General features: G+C 37.1%; 1 protein-coding gene across 1 annotated transcript in view; it reads right to left on the minus strand.

Moving 5' to 3' along the window:
* The window catches only part of ADAM19 (ADAM metallopeptidase domain 19), a 120,822-nt gene that overhangs the window by 35,708 nt on the left and 62,359 nt on the right, over positions 1-22,755 (minus strand). The window contains exons 6-7 of the mRNA XM_051978797.1: positions 12,221-12,413; positions 9,257-9,322 (exon numbers count right to left, since the gene is read on the minus strand). Of these exons, the coding sequence (XP_051834757.1) occupies positions 9,257-9,322; positions 12,221-12,413 (259 nt within the window). The remainder of the gene's footprint in view (positions 1-9,256; positions 9,323-12,220; positions 12,414-22,755) is intronic.

Raw genomic sequence — 22,755 nt, forward strand, 5'->3', positions numbered from 1 at the left:
TCAAATATCGAAATCTTAGACTCCTAGCCAAGGATGATTAAAAAACAACAACAATATTTGACTATACTTTGACTAACCTAATCAAAGGAACTTTAAACTGGAAAAAAAAAAGCCTGCTTGCATATATTCAGCAGGCTACATACCACAAAGAATAACTACAGAGGAATATCAGTAGAGACACCCAAAAATTCAATGAAGAGAAAACTTAAGAAACAAGAAGTGATAATACCTCAGATTCTATAGACAAATTCACAGAGTGGATAATAAATTGTTGTTTTGTCCATCATTCTTGAAGAGGACCATGACATCAGGGAGGTGACGCCATAACATGCAAATGAATTGGATTTAAGTGAGGAAGGGCTGTGCAAAGCCACCAGCCTCACTTTCCCTTCCTTAGCCATCTGGTTCCAGTGCCCAGATATAGATCAGGACAACTGGAAATGGCCCCGGATGCAATCAGGACTTTCTAAGCCAAGGTCTTCAACAGTTCTCAGTTTGAGGATCCATTCAGTGATTAAGACTGGTAGCAATTGAAGCAAAGACTGTTCTTTTTTACCTAGTCTAAAAAAATCTAAATAAATGAATGAATGAATTTGGCCCTCAGAGATTTTGGCCAAAGAAAATAATTTAACTATTTAACATGTATGAAAGATAACATAGAAATCCCAACTAAAGAAGGGAAAAATGACCTCCCAGATATCCCTCGTATATGATGGGATGAGTCTCAGACTTCACAGTCTGAGTTTAGATGGGTATACTCTATTTAAAAGGGAGAAAAGAGGTAAATAATGGCCTGAGGATGTGAAGCACAATTTTATTTTAAAAAGATTTATTAAACACCCTTCATGATTGCTTCTAATTAAGAGGCAAATAAGACAAAAATTTTCTGACTTGACTAATATGTAAATATGTCTGGCTTGATTATATTTACTTGTTATGTGAATATCCAGACTTTTATTTTTGGCAAAGGGAGAATTATAGTGGGCAATTATGGTGGGATAATTATAAGGATACAAAAAAGTTGAAGAGAGCATTAACGAGGCATTTTAATAATATATATATAAGAGTCAGGAACAAATAAATATGCCTGTAGTCTCTGCTGCGGAGGATGCTGAAGCTGGTGGATCTCTTGAGTTCGGGGATTCTGAGTTGCAATGGGCTAAGCCAATCAGATAGATGTCCATTCTGAATTCAGCATTAATGTGGTGAACCCTTCAGAAGTAGAAGGTCAACAGGTTGCTTTAAGAGGGACAGAAGAGCTCAGGTCACAAAAATGGAGCAGGTTAGAGATTTGGTGCTTATCATTCATAGGATTACCCCTGTGCCTGTCTGTCGTATTTCCAGCTTGGGTGACTTAAGGAGATCAAGTCTCAAAAAAATCATAAGAGAACAGAGGCAAATAGAAAAGGAATATAGACAAGTAGAGCAGTTAGATACTATTGAGTTAATTTAATAAGCACTTTAAAAAACTATTAATAAAATTTCACAGTTTCATATATAATTCTCTTTTCTGTTCTTTGTAATTGAAATGTTCTTGTCTGTTAAGTTCATGATTTAAAAAAAAGAACAAAATTTAAATAAAGAAGGTAGACTCATAGGAAAAAGTCCAAGGACTAAAAGGGGAAATGTGATAAAGAATATTTGAGTTAAGATCAATATAGGCAGGAATAGATGCAATATTGTCAGTGGAATATACTCCAGATGACCTGGACAAAAAGAGGAAATGTATTAGGACATCTTGGCACACAGTCATAATATAGCAATGACAGGGGACTTGAATTATTCAGACATCTGCTGGTTCTCTCTCCTCCTCCCTCCCCTCTCTCTGTCCATCTCTCACTCTATCTCTGTTTCTCTCTATCTCGTGTGTGCCTGATTCTCTCTCTGGAAAAAAGCAGAACAGCTAATAACTTCCTGGCTTCTCTTAATGATCATTTCATTGTTCAAAAGTTATGGGAATTATGATCAGATTTTATTTTAAGGGAATGGGGAAATTTGGCAAAAGAAGACTATAGGGCAGCAGGGAGCAAATGGAAAAAATGATAGCTGTGTTGTAACTCCTTGAAGGAAGCTATTATTTTTCATGTCTGTCTTTGTATTCTCAACACTAAGCATGGAGTCTTGTACATAGCTGACATTTTAATATAAGTTTCTTGAATTGAACTGAAGTATTTGAAGGGTTATCCCCATGGAAAAGGCACTTATTCTGAGTGGCAACAGAGACCATAATGAGGAACAATAGGGGGGAGGTACAGTGGTAGATTCAGGCTTATTGAAAGAAGTAATTTCCTAACAACTAGGGCTATTCAGGAGGCAGTGGATAGATCCCTGAAGTGAGTGGGAGCTCCAATAGTTGTGTAAGTTGTAGACAAGGTATTCAGTCAGATAAGATTTGGGATAAAAGGCTTTTATGGCTCCTTCCAGCTTTGAAATCCTGTGATTCTATGTAATAGCAGATAAGAGACACAAACAACCCTGTCTGTAAGATCCTAGGGGAAGAATATTCCCTTCAAGATAGTTTCATCAAGCACTTTATGCCTTGACAGGTGGGATTTTCTCCCACTCAAGACATTTTTTCAAGCAATAAAAGCAGCCTGGTAAGCAGTCCTTAGGACATGACTCAACAACAACCAACAACCCAACTTGATTTCTATATGAGAGAGACCATGTGGGTTTTTCTACCCCAAAACACACTATCCCTTCTTTTTCATTTCTCCAAAAAATACCTATCCCAAGAGCTCAACATTATTAACAGCAAACATCAGAAAAATTAATAAAATGACAAGCTAGAAAGGAACATCCAACTCAAGCTTATCTCTCAAAGATCTACAAGAATCCCAGGGCTTTATTAAGTGCCTACTATGTGCCAGACATTGTGCACAATGGGAATTAATATCAATGAAATAAGAATAAAGAATAGACCAATGATTTTACTGGTACAGAGAACTCTCAGACGAGGAAAATTCCTCTGCTAATTCCGAAGATCAGTTTCTCTTTAAACTATCATTGTAATGAGTTGCCTAGGACACTGAGATTTTAAGTGATTTGCTCAGGGTCACAGAGTCAATATATGTCCAAGATGGGACTTATACATAGATCATCATAATTTCAAGGGCAGTTTTCTATTTACTATGCAGTTGTTTGTCCTTGGACAAATCACATAATATCTCAGTGACCCTGACAACTCCCTAAAAGGAATATGAGTTTTAGGGAAAGTGCTAATTGAATTGTTAGAAGGAGATCCTCCTATCAATAAGACTACAAGACCAGTGACAGCTTTGTTATTGTTGTTATTATTGAGTCATTTCAGTCATGTCCAACTGAACAGATAGTGTCTAGAGATATCTCTAGCTATATTTATCTATCTATCTTCCCCTAATAGATGGTAAGTGCTTTCTGAAGAATTCTTTCAAAAAATTTTTTTGAATCCCCAGCAACTAATATAGTGCTTGGAATAGAATAGATATTTAAAATGTTTATGGTTGATGTTTACCATATCTTCAAACAGATGACTATCCATGTCAATTCCAACTTCAGTCCCCTAGCAATGTCTGTCCTTCTCTATCTCTCTGTGTGTTTTTCTGTCTCTCTTTATCTCTGTTTTTGTCTCTCTCTGTCCCTCTGCCTTTCTCTCTCTCTTTTTCTCTGTCTCTGTTTCTTTGTATGTCTCTCTGTCTCTCTGTGTGGGTCTCTATCTCCATCTCTTTGTGATTATCTCTCTATCTCTGTCTCTATCTTTCTCTGTATGTCTGTCTCTTTGTATATCTCTCTATATCTCTATCTCTCTCTGTCTCTCTGTGTGTGTTTCTCTCTCTGTCTCTATGTGCTTCTCTGTCTCTGTCTCTCTTTTTCTCTATCTCTGTCTCTGTGTCTTTCTATCTTTGTATGTGTCTCTACGTTTCTTTGTGTATGTCTCTCTCTCTGTATCTCTCTATGTATGTCTCTCTGTCTTTGTGTCTCTATCTCTCTGGGTGTTTTTCTGTCTTGTCTCTCTTTTATTCTATCTCTGTCACTATGTTTCTTACCTTTATATGTGTCTCTCTGTCTCTGAATGTGTGTCTTTCTCTGTATCTCTCTGTCTTTCTCTGTCTCTGTGTCTATCTCAGATCTCTCTGTGTCTCTGTCTGTCTCTATCTTTGTATGTGTCTCTCCATCTCTCTGTGTATGTCTCTCTCTGTGTCTCTATCTCTTTCTAGCATTTCTCTATCTCCATCTCTCTTTTTCTCTATCTCTGTCTCTGTGGCTCTCTATCTTTGTATGTGTCTCTCTGTGTGTCTCTCTTTATCTCTGTCTGTGTATGTCTCTCTGTCTCTGTCTCTCTGTTTATGTCTATCTCTGTGTCTCTATCTCTCTAGGCATTTCTCTGTCTCTATCTCTCTTTTTTTCTATCTCTGTCTCTGTGGCTCTCTTTGTATGTGTCTCTCTGTATGTGTCTCTCTTCATCTCTCTCTCTCTCTCTGTATGTCTCTCTGTCTCTATCTCTCTGGGTGTTTCTCTGTCTCTGTCTCTCTTTTTCTCTATCTCTGCCTCTGTGTCTCTTTTGCCCTTGAATCTCCTAAAGAATGGAAAGATGGGAAACCCTCAGTCATCTCAATGAGGAGACAAAGGAAGAGAGGGAATGAGTCACCAGATTTTCCCTAAGGGATCTACATCTCTCCTGAGGCAGTATATCACACTCAGCTCACAACCCTAAAGACCCTGTTTGGTTTCAGAGCCAGGTTGTAAATCATGAATGAGGCAGACCTTCTCTTGTCCTTCTCCTCTCCTCACAGCTAAGTAATTAATTAGTCGGTAATATAATTCTGCCAGGGGAAGACGAGAAGAAATGAATGTGGCTAAAGATACTTAGCTCAAGAATCTCAGTTTAAAAAGAAACGGGGGAAAAAAAGCTTAGCCTTTGACACTCCCCTTTCCATGAATCATTCAGAACTGCAGAAGGGAATGAAGAGTTGGGTAGGGCCCAGAGAAATGTGAATACCCTCCTATCAAATGTTACCACACTGAATCATTTCCATGCTGGGAGATTGATTCTGAGAGTGATGTCATTGCTGGTGTTGGAGGGTTCTCCTCTGGGGATAGTTAAGCGGGATGCAAAGCTGCATGGCCTGAAGTGGGTCACAGAAATCCTAGGGTTGTTATTTCCAAAGCTGATTTAGTGTCTGGAATGAGTGCTGCAGAGCTATAACAAACAATTTTTGCACCAGAGAAAAGTAGAATCAAAAGAAGGTCTCCTGGAATGTGGCTGGGGAGGAGGAAGTGCACCCCCAAAGCCTTGGAGGTTTCTCTCCTGCTGAAGAACTGGCCATGCTGAGAAAGCAAGCCTGGGCCCAGAGCATTGTGAGGATCCTTGTTGTTCAGCCATGTGACCCCATTTAGGGTTTGCTTGGCAAAGATACTGCAGCATTTTGTCATTTCCTTCTCCAACTCATTTTACAGATGAAGAAACTGAGGCATATAGTAATTGTCTGAGGCCAGATTTGAACTCAGGAAGATGAGTCTTCCTGACCTAAGGCCTAGCGATAGCCACCTAGCTGCCCTGTGAGGAGTCTAAGTTCTGAAAAGGAAGGAGGCAGGACTTAAGATGGGCTTATCTACTTCCTATACATCTCTCAGCCTGGAGCAAATGAATGATCCCACTTTTGTTACTGTTCTTGACTTACCTCAAGTAGTAATAAAATCAAAATGGCTCCCCCATTCTCACCCCTTCTGAGTCCTCAGGATGCAAACTAAACAAGATCAACAAGGAAAGAGGCCTAAAGATTGAACAACTGTACTATTTCTTCAAGCCAATATTTCTGCTCCCAGAGATACTATAAACTAGGCTAAATGAAAGTCATTCATACATTTCAATGTCCATGGAAACCTGGGCTAAACTACAAGCTTCCTTTCTAAGCAGTTACAATATTCTGGAATTTGAAGAGTTCTTGTTTTTTAATGCAGAATAGAATTGTTTTTCTTATCAATGACCTAATAAAAGGAAAAATGAAGAGTTGGAGAAATCCCTATCTCAAGCCTTTTGACTCAGCAATCCCAATTCCAGGTTGACATCCTAGGGAGGTCAAGGATTGTGGAGGAGTCCCATGAAGACAAAAATATTTAAAGAAGCATTTTTATAATAGCAAACACCTGAAAGGAAACCATGAGACTGTTGATTGAGAAATTACCGAACAAATTCTGGCATATGAATGAAAGGAAATATTATTGCAAACATAAGAAAGTCTGAAAAACTTGGGAAATCTTGTATGCATTAAATTCAGGAGAACAATTTATATTACTACTCTAACCATATAACCATATAATAGAAAATAATGATGAAAGATTTTAAAACGGACCAAAGTGGTGACCAACTGGGTTTTCACGGGACTGATGATGAAATATATCTCACAGCAGAAAAGTAGGAAGAAATAGAGAATGAAACTTACAATTTCAGATGTGGCCAATGGGTAGATAATTGTTGCAAGACAGAGTTCTACTGGGGAATTATGGAGACATGACAATGATAGAAAAAAGAAAATCACATCAATAAAACATTTTTTAAAAGGAGAGGCAGGGGAGGAGGGAGAAAAAAGCCAATATCAAATTGTTTCAAATTTCAATATAAATTGAAAACATAGAGCCTGCCAAGACATGACTCTTGGCAAGGTTGAGTTTAAAGATGTCAGTTGTCTTCTTATTGGCTGGATTCTCTGTTTGATATATAGCACAACACGGCTACTTCATTATAATTCTGTCTTCAATCCAATTCAATTCAACAAATATTTATTAAAGACAAGCTGTGTATGAAACACTGTGGTTAGAGAATTGGGGAACATACAAAGTTTATACAAGATACATATAACTTCCACTCTTGTACAGCTTAGAATGAGACAAAATAACAAGATGATATTATCTACTGAAAGCACCACAGTGATAAAATAAAGTACTATATGAGAGCTGAGAAGGAAGGTTGTTCCCATGAGGAATGGGAAATAGTGGGAGAGGAGGAATTAGGGAAGACTCCATGGATGGGATGGCATTTGAGGTGATCTTTAAAAGATAAATAGGGACTGATCAGGGCAAAAGGGAGAAGGAAGACTAGGATTCTAAGGATTATAGTATTTGAAACTAGAAGGGACATTAGAGATCACTGAATCCAATTCCTTCCTTTTAGGCAGCGAGGTAGCACAGTAGATAGAGCCCTAGTCTTACAGTAACAAAGATCTAAATTCAAATGAAACCTCAAATATTCTTAGGCCATGTAAACTGAGGGAAGTCACTTAACCTTGATCTGCCTCAGTTTCCTCATATTTAAAAAGGGGATAATAATGACATTTGCCTGTAAGACTTCTTGTGAGAATAAAATATTTGTAAAGTGTTTTGCAAACTTTTAAGCTACACAAAAATGAGAGATATTATTCTTCAATTTATAAATGAAGAAACTGAGATTTAGAGAGGTTAAATAATTTTAAGATGAAAAATTGGAGAACCAGAGGAGAATGACTTCTCTGAAGAAAATTCAATAGGAAGGAGTCTACAGCATGTCACAGGCTGGAGAGAGAGGTGAAGTAGAATAGCAAATGGAAAAAGAAGATTTTTAATGAACTAGAAGAACCAGGAGAGAATGGATTTTCTGAAAGAGATCCATTTTCTCCTGCTTCTTCTAGGTCATTAAAAATAGCAATGGAGCAGAAGAAAAATGCTATGATAAAGTTATCAAGAAATAAGGAACAGTAGAAGTCAGGGAAGCAAGGGGCTCTTGCTAGCTAGTACAACATTAAAGTAACAGATTAGGCTAAAAAAAATTGTGGTACATTATTATGGCAAAATATTATTATGCTATAAGAAATGACAAGCAGAATAATTTCAGAAAAATCTGGGAAGACTTGTATGATACAAAGTGAAGTAAGCAGAACCAGGAGAAAAAGCAATACTGTATGATGACTATGAATGACTTAGCAATCCTCAGCAATACAATGATCTAAGACAATTCCAAAGAACTCATAATGAAAAATCTTATCCATATTCAGAAAGAGAATTGATGAACTCTAAATGCAAATTGAAGTATAATTTTTTTCACTTTCCTTTTTTTTTTGGTAGCATGGCCAATATGGAAATACCTTTTGTATGATTTCACATATATAATTGATACCACATTGCTTATCTTCTTAGTGGGTGGTGGAGGAACTAGAGGGAAGGAAAGAAGTTGGAATGCAAAGCTTTTTTAAAAAAGAATATTAAAAATAAATAATAATTTTAAAAAAACAACAGTTCTTAGGGTCAAGGTTGGGAATAAAGTCAATTGAAGTCAGAGCAGGAGAAGTGAACTGGAAGAATAGAGATAATTGAAAAAATATACTTCATGAGCATGAAAAATTAAGAGGGAAGGGTGAGAGCCTGAGTCCACATGATATAATTTCCAAATTCCAGATCTTGGAGATGGCACAATTATGAGATGATGAAACCTAAGATTTGATTGTAGCCTTTTATAGCCAAAGGAAATGGAGGTCAATGAAACTGAAACATATTTCCTCTTCAGGATCCATTTCCATCAACATCAATGAGACCTCATTATCTAAACCCCTTTAGATAAGAGCCCAAGACATATTCATTTCTTTTCCAGATATGAAGTTAACTATAAATGAGAATACATTTTTATTTGGTTGTGTCATTGTATAAAACAAAAATTGTTTTTTTTTTAATTTAAATTTTATTTTATTTAATAATAACTTTGTATTGACAGAATCCATGCCAGGGTAATTTTTTACAACATTATCCCTTGCACTCGCTTATGTTTCGATTTTTTCCCCTCCCTCCCTCCACCCCCCCCAAGATGGCAAGCAGTCCTATATAAGTTAAATATGTTGCAGTATATTCTAGATACAATACATATTTGCAGAACCGAACAGTTCTCCTGTTGCACAGGGAGAATTGGATTCAGAAGGTAAAAATAACTCGGAAAGAAAATCAAAAATGCAAATAGTTCACATTCATAAAACAAAAATTGTTATCATAATCAAATAAAATAGGCTCTTCATGCTGAAATATCTGAAAAAAAGAACTTTATTTTGTGTACCTGCACACAGATTTTATTGAGGGGACTTTCCCTCATTTTTTCACCATGTTCTAGATGGCAAAAGGGATTTTTCAAAGACCCCTTTGAAGATAATATTTGAAATGTTCAATGAAAGAAACAAAAGTAAAGACTACTTAATTCCTTCTATTTAGCAATAATAGGAAGATTTAACCCAGAAATAATTAGTAGAGTCTTTTTTCTTACCTCTGCATAATCTGCTACTAGGTATAGCTCTACATACTTTGTAGACTGTAAATCTTCCCTCCTGACCTAAAAAAGAAGAGCACAAAATGGGTTAGAGTCCTAATAGAACTTAGCATTATTCAAAAGAAATGCTCAGCAATGAAGTCTGGGGCCTTCATGTTCATTGTAATTGAGTATCTTACCATTTCTTCCTTCCCCTTGGTTATTGTTGGGGAATATACTGAGATGTTAGCATAATCACAAATGGGATTTAAATTTAGAGCTAAAAGAGGCCTTTGAGATCATCACTTCATTTTACAAATGAAGGCACAGAAGTCCAGAGAGTATAAATATCTTCTCTGAAATCACATAAGATAGCAAAAAACTGGAAGTCTTCTTGACACCATCCCATGACTGCTTTTCCCTTTTAAATGAAAGGGTGCTAAAGTAAATTACTTATTCTTCCCATTCCTGAAAGAGAGAGAGAGAGAGAGAGAGAGAGAGAGAGAGAGAGAGAGAGAGAGAGAGAGAGAGAATGAGAGAAGAGAGAGAAAAGAGAGATATATAGAAAGAGACATTGAGACAGATGGGGGGGAGAAGAGAAAGAGACAAAGACAGAGACAGAGACAGAGAGAAAAAAAGGCAGAAAGACAGAGAAAGAGAGAAGACAGAACGACAGACACACACAGAGAGAAAGAAAAAGAACAACAAACACACGGGGGGAGGGGAGAAATAGAGAGAGAGAGAAAGAGAGAGAGAGAGAGAGAGAGAGAGAGAGAGAGAGAGAGAGAATAAGAATTAAGTTAATTTGTCTGATCAGATAAGAGTGTAAAGAGTAGGAAAAGGATGAGTTATAAATGAACACCACTATCTCCAATACACTATTATGAAATAAGTAGCATCATCTGAATTCCACATGAATGGAGTGAAAAGAGTGCTTGGTTCAAATTTTAGTTACTTAAAGGTATGATTTCCAAGCAAGTCATCTAACTTCTCTGGGTCTTAAGTTCTAATCTTGGAAAATGAAAGTGTTTCACTTCTAAAGTTCCTTTTAATTCTAAATCCATGATTCTCTGTTCCTGCCCTTGGGAAATTTCGAGCTAGGACCTCCCATATCTGTCAGGCAAGGTTAACTCTCACCAGGTCACAGTGCCATCACCCTAGAGGTCTGAGGATCGCTTCAAAATGCCTCTTCAGCTGAAAAAAATATTCCTTGATCATGTTCTCAAGGTTGGAATTAGAATTCCTGGGGGTGTACTCTACCTCAAGAGATCATCTGTTCCATTTAGAAATGAAGGAACCAGAGAGGTTAAGACCAGGGTAACATCAGTGGAAAGCAACTCCCTGCCCAAAAAGGACAGTGTATAAAAGATGGAAGATGCAGATGGTCATGCAGCCAATGCCTCCTTTCAGAACGTGTTCTTTTGACTCCATGCCCATGCCCTAAATCCCTAACTTTTCTTCAAGCTTCTCCTTCTATCTCCTGCTCAGCTCTTGGTTACCCTGTGAAGTGTTTCCTGACTAGAATTTCTTGTTTACTTTCTTGGTTACCCACTTCTTTCCCTCAGGATCCTCTAATTGTTATTATCTGTTGCCCCTAGCCATTCCCTAGTGGGAAAGGGGAAGCACATGGATGTGAAAGGAACACAGAGTTCATCTATGAAATATGGAAGAGGTTTTGGATTCCTGGTAAGTCCTAATTAAATCCCAAGGATACAAAGTACTAGATTAGGAGTCATAAAAACCTGGATTCAAATGCTGCTTTTGATACTTAGATTATGAGAAGTCACCTAATTTCTCTGAGCTCCATCTTTTTCCATGAGGACTCAGGGATTCCTTCAGTTCCAGTTCTATAAACTTATGATCAATCATTACCACAGAATGCATTTATTCCAATGATTACGTGCATAGTCTAACATTCCAAGCAAGGCAGTCTTGGTCTTTCTGGGAATTTATAACCTGAAGCACACATTGTAATTTAAGATAGGAATCATAAATACCTACATACCTGTGAAAGACTAAACACATATATGTAGCCATCAACCAACTCCTGAGACTCCTATCTGGTGAATAAGACACTTCTATCTATACAATAAATCAAGTTAGAAATTCAGAGATGGAAAGGAGAAAAGGACATGATTCCTTTTTTCTGTGTTTCCATTTCTTCACACCTCCTTTTCTAGTTGGCATCTACCTACTCCAAAGTAAGAGTCCTAAGGCTAGGCAAAGCACATTTCCATTCTAAAATGCAAAACTCCATCTGTATCCCAAAGAGACCATAAAAGAGGAAAAAGGACCCATATGTGCTAAAGTTTGTAGCAGCTCTTTTTGTAGGGGCAAGGAAGTAGAAATTGAGTGGCTGCCCATCAGTTGAGGGATGAGTGAATAAGTTATAGTAAATGACAAATGAAGTAATGGAATATTATTGTTCTATAAGATGATGACCAGGCTAATTTCAGAAAAGCCTGGAAAGACGCATATGAACTGATGCTGAGTGAAAGAGCAGAACCAAGAGAACATTGTACACTGTAACAATAAGATTATGTGATGATTAACTGTGGTGGACTTGGCTCTTTTCAATAATGAAATAATTCAGGTCAATTCCAATAGACTTGTGATGGAAAATGCCATCCACATTCAGAGAAAGAACTATGGAGACTGAATGTAGATCAAAGCATGGTTTTTTTCACCTTTTTGTTGTTGTTATTCGTCTGCTTGGTTTTCCCCCCTTTCTTGTGTTTTTTTCTTTTAATCTATTTTTTTTGTGCAGAATGACATATATGGAGATATGTTTACAAGAACTGCACATGTTTACCTATATAGATCGCTTGCTTCTTAGAGAGGGAAGAGAGGAAGAAAAATTTGGAACACAAGGTTTTGCAAAGATGAATGTTGAAAACTATCTTTGCATGTGTTTGAAAAACACCATTAAAAGAGCACCCCAGCAAGAGTCCAGCATCCCTGATTCCATTGTGGAGAACTCACCCTATGTTGGTGCTTACTGGCTTGATTTGTGAACTGAACAACCCAGTCCATGGCATTGGGGTGGGAATGCTCATAACCACAACTTCCAGTAGGTAACTTGAGATGCTCTGCTCTGTAAATAAGATGCTGTTCCTGCCCATCAGTAAGGGGTTCGATGAGATAAGTTAGATTGCTCCTCACCACAATCAGGCCTCTGTTGAAAGAAAAAGACAAGATAACTTCAGTCAAAAAGAAATACATTCAGAATTGACATCAGTCCAGACAAGAAGCCAAAGAACCTTCTGAATACCAAAAGGGCATATGATAACGTATGAAGGTGAGTAAATGAGGGATAGCTTGGATCACATCTTTGACACCATAAATAATTACCGCAGTATCAGGAAGAGATACCATTGAACTAGCAAACAAGAGAGCTGGTTTCTGGCTCCAACTCTGTCAATAACACCTTGTACAAACTTTAGTCTTTCTGTGCCTCAGCTTTTTTCCATCTGAAAAAGAGGGAATAATAATCCTTATCCCCTCCAAACTCAGAACTGCTCTGAGAAACAAATGAAATACATGATGCAAAAATGCTTATACAGATCAATACAGAAATCTCTTTACTCTGTAAAGAAACCTGCAGAGTGACTAGGTCTTTGAGAAGTCCCAACCCTACCAGGGAAGATCATCAAGTTTTTAAAGGTCAGCAGTGTGGAGTCAACAGCTCTTCCAAGATCTTGTCCCAAGCTAATTTCATTCTGGTGTCAGGGAACCTAATCATTATTATAGGCTGGTAGCCAGGTCTGACTCACCTAACCTGCTGTATCAATAACTGCCTCTCCCTACAGCAAAAGCCTAGGGCTATCTCTTTCCTGGCTGAAGGGCAAAAGCCAAGGTTATATCATTAACCCCATGGTGTTTTCACCGGCTGGAGACACAAAGAGCAGGAAAGAACAGAGGGAGGGGAACTGATGTGAGCATCCTGTTGTCTGAGTAATCTTCCCAGTCCTACTCTCAAAATAATATCAGAGCACAAATCAGTTTTTGCCAATTCCTGTACCTCAATTTCCCTTGGCTGGGTGGAAAATTGGAAATGCAGAAGCACCCTAAAAGGGCCAGAGCAAATAAACATTCATGTCTCTAAGGCACATTAATATGGGGTGGGGAGAGGAAAGAGGAAGGCAGGGTGATCAGTACATGTCAGTAGGAATAATAGGATAAATTAGATTAGATAACCATTTATAACAGATCAGGAATTTTATCGTAGTCTGTAAGAGAATGGGGATACTGTGGAGAAATGGTATCAGGTATCTGGTAAATGGGGAAAAGAGGAGAAAAGAGTGTATAAGGAGGATGCTAGAGGAACCAAGACCAACTTATTACTGTACCATTTGTCTGAGAGCCAGTCATGATACAGAGTAAACACTTTTCCCAAAGATGGGAGAATAAGAACAGAAATAAAAGAGTTTGTTGGTGATGGTGATGTTGTTGTTATTGTTGTTGTTGTTGCTGAGTAGTATCTACCTCTATGTGACCCCATGGATTCCTGTTCATGGACTTTTTAGTTGGTTTTGTGTTTTTTTTTTATTAAGTTTCTTGTAGTTTGCCATTTTCTTCTCTACTGTACTTCTCCCCACTTTTTTCCCCACAGATAAGGAATAAAGGCAAATAGGGTTAAGTGACTTGTCTCTTTTGGATACCAAGCATTATGGAGATTACTGAGTTCTCCACAATACCTATCCACTCCTAGCTCCCTAACCTAATAGGACAAAAAGAATACTACATTTCAGAGAATCAGAAGATCTAGGCTTGAGACCTAGCTATGATATTTATTAGGTGAATGATCCTGGCCACATCACTTTACCCTTCTGGGTCTATTTCCTCATCTGTAAAATGAGGATAATAATATTCAAACCCCCTGGTTCACAAGGCTTATTGTGAGAAAAAACAATTTGTATAGCAAGGAAATGGTATTGAATTATTCAGACTTTGGTCTCAGTGACAATGAAGATAGGAAGTAATCCTTACACTACCGCAAAAGTTTATTATGAGGAAAACTCTCTGTGAAGCTGAAGATGAACAGTAATGAGCATTATTATTTGTACTATTTGCCAATTTCATTGTAAAACATGGGATAGCTAGTTGGTGCTGTAGACAGAGTGCCAGGCTGGAGCCAGGAAGACTCATCTTCTGATTTCAAATCTAGCCTTAGACACCTACTGGCTGTGTGGACTTGGGCAAGTCATTTGACCCTGGGAAACTCTCAGTTTCCTTAAATATAAAAAGAGCTGGAGAAAAATGGTAGATCATTCCAGTGATTGCCAAGAAAACCCCAAATTGAACCACAAAAAGTCATACATGAGTCAAACAACTGGACAACAATCAAAAAGAACTATATATCAATATTAGAAATTAGAATATCAAATAAAAAAAGAAAAGAAATTGGGACCTCCCATGATTATTATGACATACAACTTCTAGATTTTCTCTTCTACTGCTACCTGGAATCCCTTTCTAGCTACCCCTTTCCATCTCTCTTTTTTAAAATTTATTTTATTTAAAAAAACAATAAGAGAAAAACTGAAAATGAATACAAAACAAAATGAAACAAAACAAAAGAGAACATTGCCATGTGCCCAGGTGAACATCAGGAAGGATTTGAAATATATAACAAGTCAGTTCAAGAAAGTATATATATATTTCTAGAAGAAATTATTTTCATGAATATCCATCTTTTCTTTACCTCCTTGTAAATTGTTCTTTTGTTCTCTGATGTGCACCTTATTTTCATTCCTTTTCCCTCTTTTATCCCCCCTACCATCCCCAAGAAGGCCATAGTTAAAAAAGGATATATTTATGTATACATATGAAGATACACACACACACACACACACACACACACACACACACACACACACACACACACACACACACACCTTTCTTATCCCTTCTGACTATTTGCTTTAATTCTGTTCCTTAAGTTGCCTTGGTATTACTTAACTTCCCTCCACCCTTATTCCCTGACCCTTTGCTTCCTGGTCTGCCCATTCCTCCTCCCTTATTTCTTTGTAGATTTTGGAGGGTGCTATATACCCTTTATAGTATATATGGAGTGTTGCCTATTTAACCCATTCCCAATGTGAGTAGGTTTTCAGAACTAAGAAACCTCCTATCCTCTGTTCCCTGTGTCTATTCTTCCTTTACACCTCATTTGAATGAACATAATTACTATTTTTACCTTAACTCTGCCTCAATCTTTCTTTTCAGCTATCCTATTGTTCATGTCAATCTTATGGTATTCATTTCCCATGTAAAAAAAATATAAGCAATTTGTCCATGTTCAATTCCTTGAAATTGATCTTTGATACTGTTTCTAATATGTTAAATTTTTTATTAAGTTTGGGTTTGGTTGATAGAAAGTCCTGAAATTCTGCAAGTTCATTGAATTTCCATTTTTTCTCCTTCAATATTATAATTAATTTTGCTGGATATGATATTTTTGGCCTCAGGCCTACTTCTTTTGATTGTCAGTAGATATCATTCAAGGACCTATAGTCTTTTATTGTGGTTGCCTGTACAATTCTAATTGTAGTTCCAGCATATTTGAATTGTTTTTTCTTGCTTTTTGCAAAATTTTCTTTTTGATCTAGTGATTTCAAAATTGGGCAATAATGTTCCTATGTGTTTTCCACAAAGGATCTCATTGAGGTAGTGATCAATGGATTTTTTCCTATTTTTACTTTCTCCTCATGTTCTACCACTGCAGGACAATTTTCTTGGATTATTTCTTGTATCATTCTGTCAAGGTTTTTTTTTTTAGGTCACAGCTTTCAGGTAGTCCTATTATTCTTATTTTTTCTCTTCTTGATCTATTCTCCATATTTGTCATTTTTCTTATTAGATATTTCACATTTTGTTCTTTTTTTTTTCATTGTTAATAATCTGTTTTGTTATTTCTTGGTCTCTCATAGCTTCACTGGCTTCCCCTTGTCCAATTCTAATTTTCAAGTAGTTATTTTCATCTTTAATACTTTGTATCTCCTTTTCTAGTTGGTTAACTTTTTTATAATCTTACTTTTCTTGGATGGTTTTTGTTTTTGTTTTTAGTTTTTCTTCAACGTCTCATTTGACTTTTAAATTCTTTTTTAAGTTCTGTGAATTCTCTCTGGATAGGGAGCCATTTCACATTACTCTTTGGTGTAGGAACTTTTTTTACTTCAGTGAGATGAACCCCCATCTTCCCTGTTCTCATAATATGTTTCTTTAATATTATTATTCTTCATTTTTTAAAAATGAGGCATTAGTGTAAGCAATTCTAATTGTGAGGTGGGGGGATGGTGCCCCTGGCTTCACTTCAGCTCTCCCCTCTGATCTGGAATCCCAAATCAAGAATTCCACCCTCCTGCAACTGTCTAGTAATGTTCCTACCCCACTGCCTCTGCACTCCTGCTGTATTGGGTTCCTTCTTGCCCAGGGCCAGAGTTCTGCAGTTGCTGGGCCTGATGTTCCTGATCAGCCAAAGTTCTCTCAATCTGCCCTGACTCAGATCCCTGACTCCACAGTCTAGGAGGTGAAAGTTTCTGTGGTTCTACACAGCTAAGTCAAGGGATTCCCACTTGATATTTCTGCAGAGCTAGCCGGGGGGTGTTTGCACTTCACACAGGTAAACTTCGAGTCCTAGGTCTTTCTTCAAATCTTCTCAGGTTGTATCAGAAGGACTCTAGTTCTGCCCCAAATCTTCTTGATTTTTTACCAGTCTGTTTGCCCTGAGGCTCAAATTTGTTCTATGGAGGGAAATCTGGAGAGCTTGAAATTTACCAACCTATTCTGCCATCTTCCCAGAATCCTCCCCCAACTTCTTTCCACCTCAACAGCTCCCCTCTAAGACATGTTTGTTACTGCAGAAACACCGGACAAGACCCAGGATTTGTCCTCTAATGGTGGTTTTGACCTTGAGAGAATTCCTCAGAATCATCCTCCCAGAGCTCTTCACTGCTGCTGGTACCCATTCAGCTCAGCTACTCTTCTCTCTGAACAAAAACCAGTTGTTTATTCTATTGGGAGATTCAGTTGATCTAATTTGCTAAATATTAGTGCTGGCAGATAGAAATTGGGAGAGGGAGAAAGAAAGAAGCCAGACCTCTGGCCAGGCGGGAGACCTCACACACCATCTTTCATCATTAAGTAAGTGCTCTCTGAAAATGAAATCCAACAGAATGAATCCAAATGGAGCCATGCATGGGAGCTGGTGAGGCTATTCACGTTTAACCTCTGAATGGATGAGGGCATCTCCCTGCAGTCAAGATCAAGTCAGTCCTACAGAGGGGTCTTCACATAGGGGTAATCATCAAATAAAGAAAGTAAGGTTAGTCCTAAGGAGAACAGGGTCTGGAGCAAGATGCACTGGATATCCTTAACAGCATCCTTAGGTTATGATGGAAATCTCATGTTAAATCAATATCAGGGGCAGTCTTCAAGGAGAATAGAGGCCACAAAAGGACAAAATGTACTCTTGCATGTATATAGGGAAGTGAGGGAGGAAGAGGATTTTTCCTTTATCTTGGTGAATGAGGAAAGATTTTTACGGAACTGCATAAATATGAGACTAGAGCTTAAAAAAAAGACACCAGTTGCAAAACCTACTTTGTGGTTTCACCATATCTACCCCCCATTCACTCATTCCTTCAATCAACAAGAATTCTTCATTTCAGGCACTATGCCAGACACTAAGGATACACAAATGAAACAATCCCTCTCCTTTTCCTCCAAGAAGGTTCTGCCTTACTTATTAGCTGTGTGGCCTTGGACAAATCTCTTCACCTATGTATCAGTTTCCTTATATAAAATGAGAATAGGAATAACACCTGCTTCACAGAGTTGCAAGGATAAAAAGAGACAATATTTATAAAGAGTACTACAAACCTTAAAACTATGTAAATGCTAATTATTATTACTGAGGCAAGTAGGTATCACAGTGGACAAGACAGAACGCCAAGTCCATAACCAAGAAGACCTAAGTTCAAATCCAGTCTCAGGCACTTACTGTCTATGTGACCCTGAATAAATCAATTAATCTCTCTTTACCTCAGTTTGCTCATCTGTAAATGGAAATAATAATAACTACTTAACCAGGGTTCAACTAGATAATAATTGTAGAATGTTTAACACCGTGCTTGTCATTTAGTAAACACTATATAAATGTTTATTATTATCATCATTATGGAAAATAGTACATACAAATCTAAGAAACACAAGGTCCTTTTGGAGGGAAGGCACTCGTACCTCCCCTATAAAGGAGGTCCAGAAAAAGCTTTTGAATTGCTCTTTGAAGGAAACCAGGGGTGTTAAGAACTGGAAGTGATGGAGGAGTGTGTTACAGGTATAGGAATAGCCTTTGTTGCTGCATACTTAACCTCAATGAAAATTAACCTCCAAATATGCAAAGCTCAGGTGCTAGGGAACATCTCTTTTAAAATAACAGCAACAACAATAATAGTAATAGCTAAGATTTATATAATGCTTACTATATATGTGCCGGGCATTGGGCTAGGGGCTTTACAATTATTATCTCATTGGATCCTCACAGTAATATCAGGAGATAGGTACTATTATTGTCCCCATTTTACAGATGAGGAAACTGAGGCAAAGAGAAGTTGAATGACTTATCCAAGATCACACAGCTAGTAAATAAATTTAAGGCTGAATTTGTACTATGGTATTATACTCTTATTCACTGAGTCATTAACTATCCTAACTTCTCAAAAACTTCAAGAGCCAATCTGACTCATTGTGAACCCATCCCAAGAAAACAACATGTCAACCTTACAACAGACAATTTGGCATAGAATAAAGAGCAATAGAATTCAAGAGAGTAGATACAAGTTTGAACCCTGGTTCTGATACTTATTAGCTGTGGGACTCTGAGCAAATCATTTAACCCATCCTGTACACTAATTTATCTAGGGGAAAATGAGATTAATACTTGGTCTACCTACCTCTTTGATGAGAGGAAATTGCTTTGTTAATCTTAATAAACTATAGAAATACAAGCAATTGTAATTGTCCTCATAAGGAGTACATCATTACTCATCTGCCATACTCATCTACCATAGTGCCTAAATTTTTACTATTGGAGAGTCATTACTTTGTGTTAAGAATAACATTTTCTAAGTATAACATTTTATTAAGAATAACATTTTTTCACTTTTAAAATAAGAATCACAATAGCTTACATCAGGTCATATTTATATATGTGTATACATAGTTTATGTATATATATAATGCATAATGTCAATTTATGTTTTGTAGAATAAAGGTGTTGCTAATGAAAAATAGGAGGCTTTATATAATGCTTCAAGATTTGCAGAGCATTTTGCAAATATTATCTAATTTTATTCTATTAAATCTTCTCAACAACCTTATGAAGGTTTTTTTTTTTAATAGGAAAGAAAATTGAGACAGAGATTAAATGATTGCCCAGGGTCACATAGCTAGGAAGGATCTAAGATAGAATTTGAATGCATCCTTTTTTGACTCAAGATCCAGTACTTAATCTGCTGTGCCATCTAACTGGTCAGGATAAAAAGGGACAGAAAGCCTTTCCTGACCATTCCAGCCAGCCCTTAATGACCATTCTCTGGGATACTATTTTTCTATAGTATTCACTTAATACTCATTCCTTGACTTGATTGCCCTTTCCCTTTATTCCCAGCATCAAGTACAGTGTCTTGCAACTAATAAAATTAACAAGTATTGTAATAAAGTGCCTACTACAAATCAAATACTGTGTCAAGCACTAGAGATACAAATTTTTAAAAATGAATAAAAAACAATCCCTATTTTCAACATTCTTATAATCTATACTGTGAGTCACAAGGTATATCTATAAGCATATGGAGAATGAACACAAAATAAAAACAAGGCCATTAAAAATAAAGTACATTTTTAACAGGGAGAATAAGTACACTAGTAATTGGGGAGATCAAAAGAAGCTTCATTAGATGGTGGTACTTGAACTGGGTTTTAAAGAAAGGAAGGGATTCCATGATATGTAGTACAGAAGTCTATTTTCTTTTCTTTTTTATTTTAACCTTTTTTTATTTGTTTGTTTGCTTGTTTTTCTTTGTATGGTTTTTTCCCTTTTGGTCTGGTTTTTCTTTTTTTTTTTTAAATAATTATAACTTTTCAATTGACAGAACCCATGCCTGGGTAATTTTTTACAACATTATCCTTTGCACTCACTTCTGTTCCTATTTTCCCCCTCCCTTCTTCCACCCCCTCCCTCAGAAGGCAAGCAGTCTTATACATGTTAAATATGTCACAGTATATCCTAGATACAATATATGTGTGCAGAACCAAACAATTAAGAGGTCTATTTTCAACATAGGCAAGCAAGAGATATGGAAACAGAAGATAAAGGTGCTATTTGTAAGGAAAAGTGGAGAGGCCTCAAATGAATAAAGGTTGGCTGGGTTGGAGGGGGGGAAATCTCTCTTTTGAACATGCTGAGTTTGAGAAGTCTCTGGGACACCCTACATGAAATGTCCATTGAGCAGTTGGTGATGTGGGACTGGGGAGCTCAAGTAAGACTAGTGCTGGTAATATAGATCTGAGAGTTATCTGCATAGAAATAATAATTAAATCCATGGCATCTAATGAAAGTAAAGTACAGATGATTATAGAGAGATATAGAAGAAAGGAGGGGAGTAGGAGAGGATGGGGGGAGGGAGGAGAGGGACCAGGACAAAACTTTGGGCCATACCCACCAGTTAGATGGTGTAAATACAGATAATGAACTGGAAAGGGGGCTGAAAAAGCATGCTCAGAGAGATAAAAGGAGAACCAGGAGAGAGTAGTTCTAATTTTTAAAAAACCCAGAGAGGAGACAGTATTTAGAAAGAGAGAGTGGTCACATTGCGAAATGCATCAGTTGAGAGGTGAAAAACCATCAGGTTTGGCAATTTAGAAATCATTCCTTAAAACAGTTGAAACAGTATTATGGAATCATAATGATCAAGCTTAACACCAAAAAAAAGTATATGAAAAAGTACCTTCACCACTCCTTTGCAGAAATAGGGGACTATGAGTGTGGGAAGCTCTGTTATACATAGTATCCCACAGTCATGGTTCCCTATTTCTGCAAAGGAGTGGCGGAGGTACCAATCTACTAGAGATTGAAGAGGTTGAGATGAGGGTCACATAAAGAGGAATTGGCCTTGCTAAGAGAAAAGGCCACCCCATTATTAGATTCTAGAGAGAAAAAGAGAGTGTTGAAGATAATGTCAAGGTATTTTGAGATGTAGAGAGACAAGAGGAAGCACATAGCAGGCACTCAAAATTTTGCTGAATAAAACGGTATTGATAAATCTTATATATCTCCAATAAGGCAGTGGTTTTTAACCTGGAGTCCATGAACTTTAAAAAAAAATAGTCTGATGATTGTATTTCAACATACTTGGTTTCCTTTGTGATCCTAGATGCTTAATTTTATTCATTTAAAAACATTCTGAAAATGGTTCATAAGCTTCATTAGGTTTCCAAAGGACCCATTAGCATATATACAAAAAAAGACTAAGAATTACTGCTGAAATCCATGAACTTTTTTTAAAAAAATAGTTTGATAACTTTATTTCAATATATTTCCTTTGTGATACTAGATACCTCCATCTCTCTTGCTATACATGTTGAAAATAGACTGCTAAAGTTCATTCCAACTCAAAAATCTATGACCTTATGACTTTTTCTGCATTCTCCATTATCTAGAATAGTAATGACCTAACCACAGTAAGAGCTCAGCCATACAGGGTGAGCTTTCCCCTAACAATGAGAGCTAATTGCTTCTCCCACAGGTTACCTAGCCTAGGAATTAATTCATCCATCCTAAAGCTTCTATTCCCAGTCTTCAGTACTACAGTGTTTCTCAGAAAGAAAAATACAATTGAATGCTATATAATTATAAGGGCCAAGTTTAATCCCAAGGAACAGTTAAGAAAATGAGCCCTATTTCCCTTCTTTGCAGAAACAAGAGATTATTGGTATGGATTATTGCATATACTGTTAGATATGGAAGATTTTTGGTTGGTTTTCCTGAACCAATTTTTTTCCTTTTTTTATTTTTTGTTACAAGGGGTAGCTCACTGGGAGAAGAGGGGGAAAGGTTATATTTGGAAATAAAGGTGTTATAAAAACAAAAGTTATTGATAAAAACAAGATTAAAGGTGAGAAAACAAGAGAAGGAAAGAGCTGCTTATCACAGACTGATAATTTTCCTGGGAGAGGCTCCAACTTTGTCATTCTAACTATTCCACACCCTCACAGCAATTCTTTATTGTTGTTTATATCCCTTCCTAAATCGAGGGAAAATTCAGTAATGGTGGCCATAGAGAGAAGTGCTCAAAAAAGAGGAAATGTGGAAATGAGTAAGACTCATGGGTAGAGTTTGTCTCACCCACCCTGAGGATTTGAGGGGAAGGACAGAAAAGAAAAAGGAAGGTACTCTTGTTCTCTGTTCTTTGGGGACCAGAATTCTCTCTTCCCATTGATCTCTGAAACCAGAA

Source organism: Antechinus flavipes, chromosome 2 (genome assembly GCF_016432865.1).
Source record: "Antechinus flavipes isolate AdamAnt ecotype Samford, QLD, Australia chromosome 2, AdamAnt_v2, whole genome shotgun sequence".
Lineage (NCBI taxonomy): Eukaryota > Metazoa > Chordata > Mammalia > Dasyuromorphia > Dasyuridae > Antechinus > Antechinus flavipes.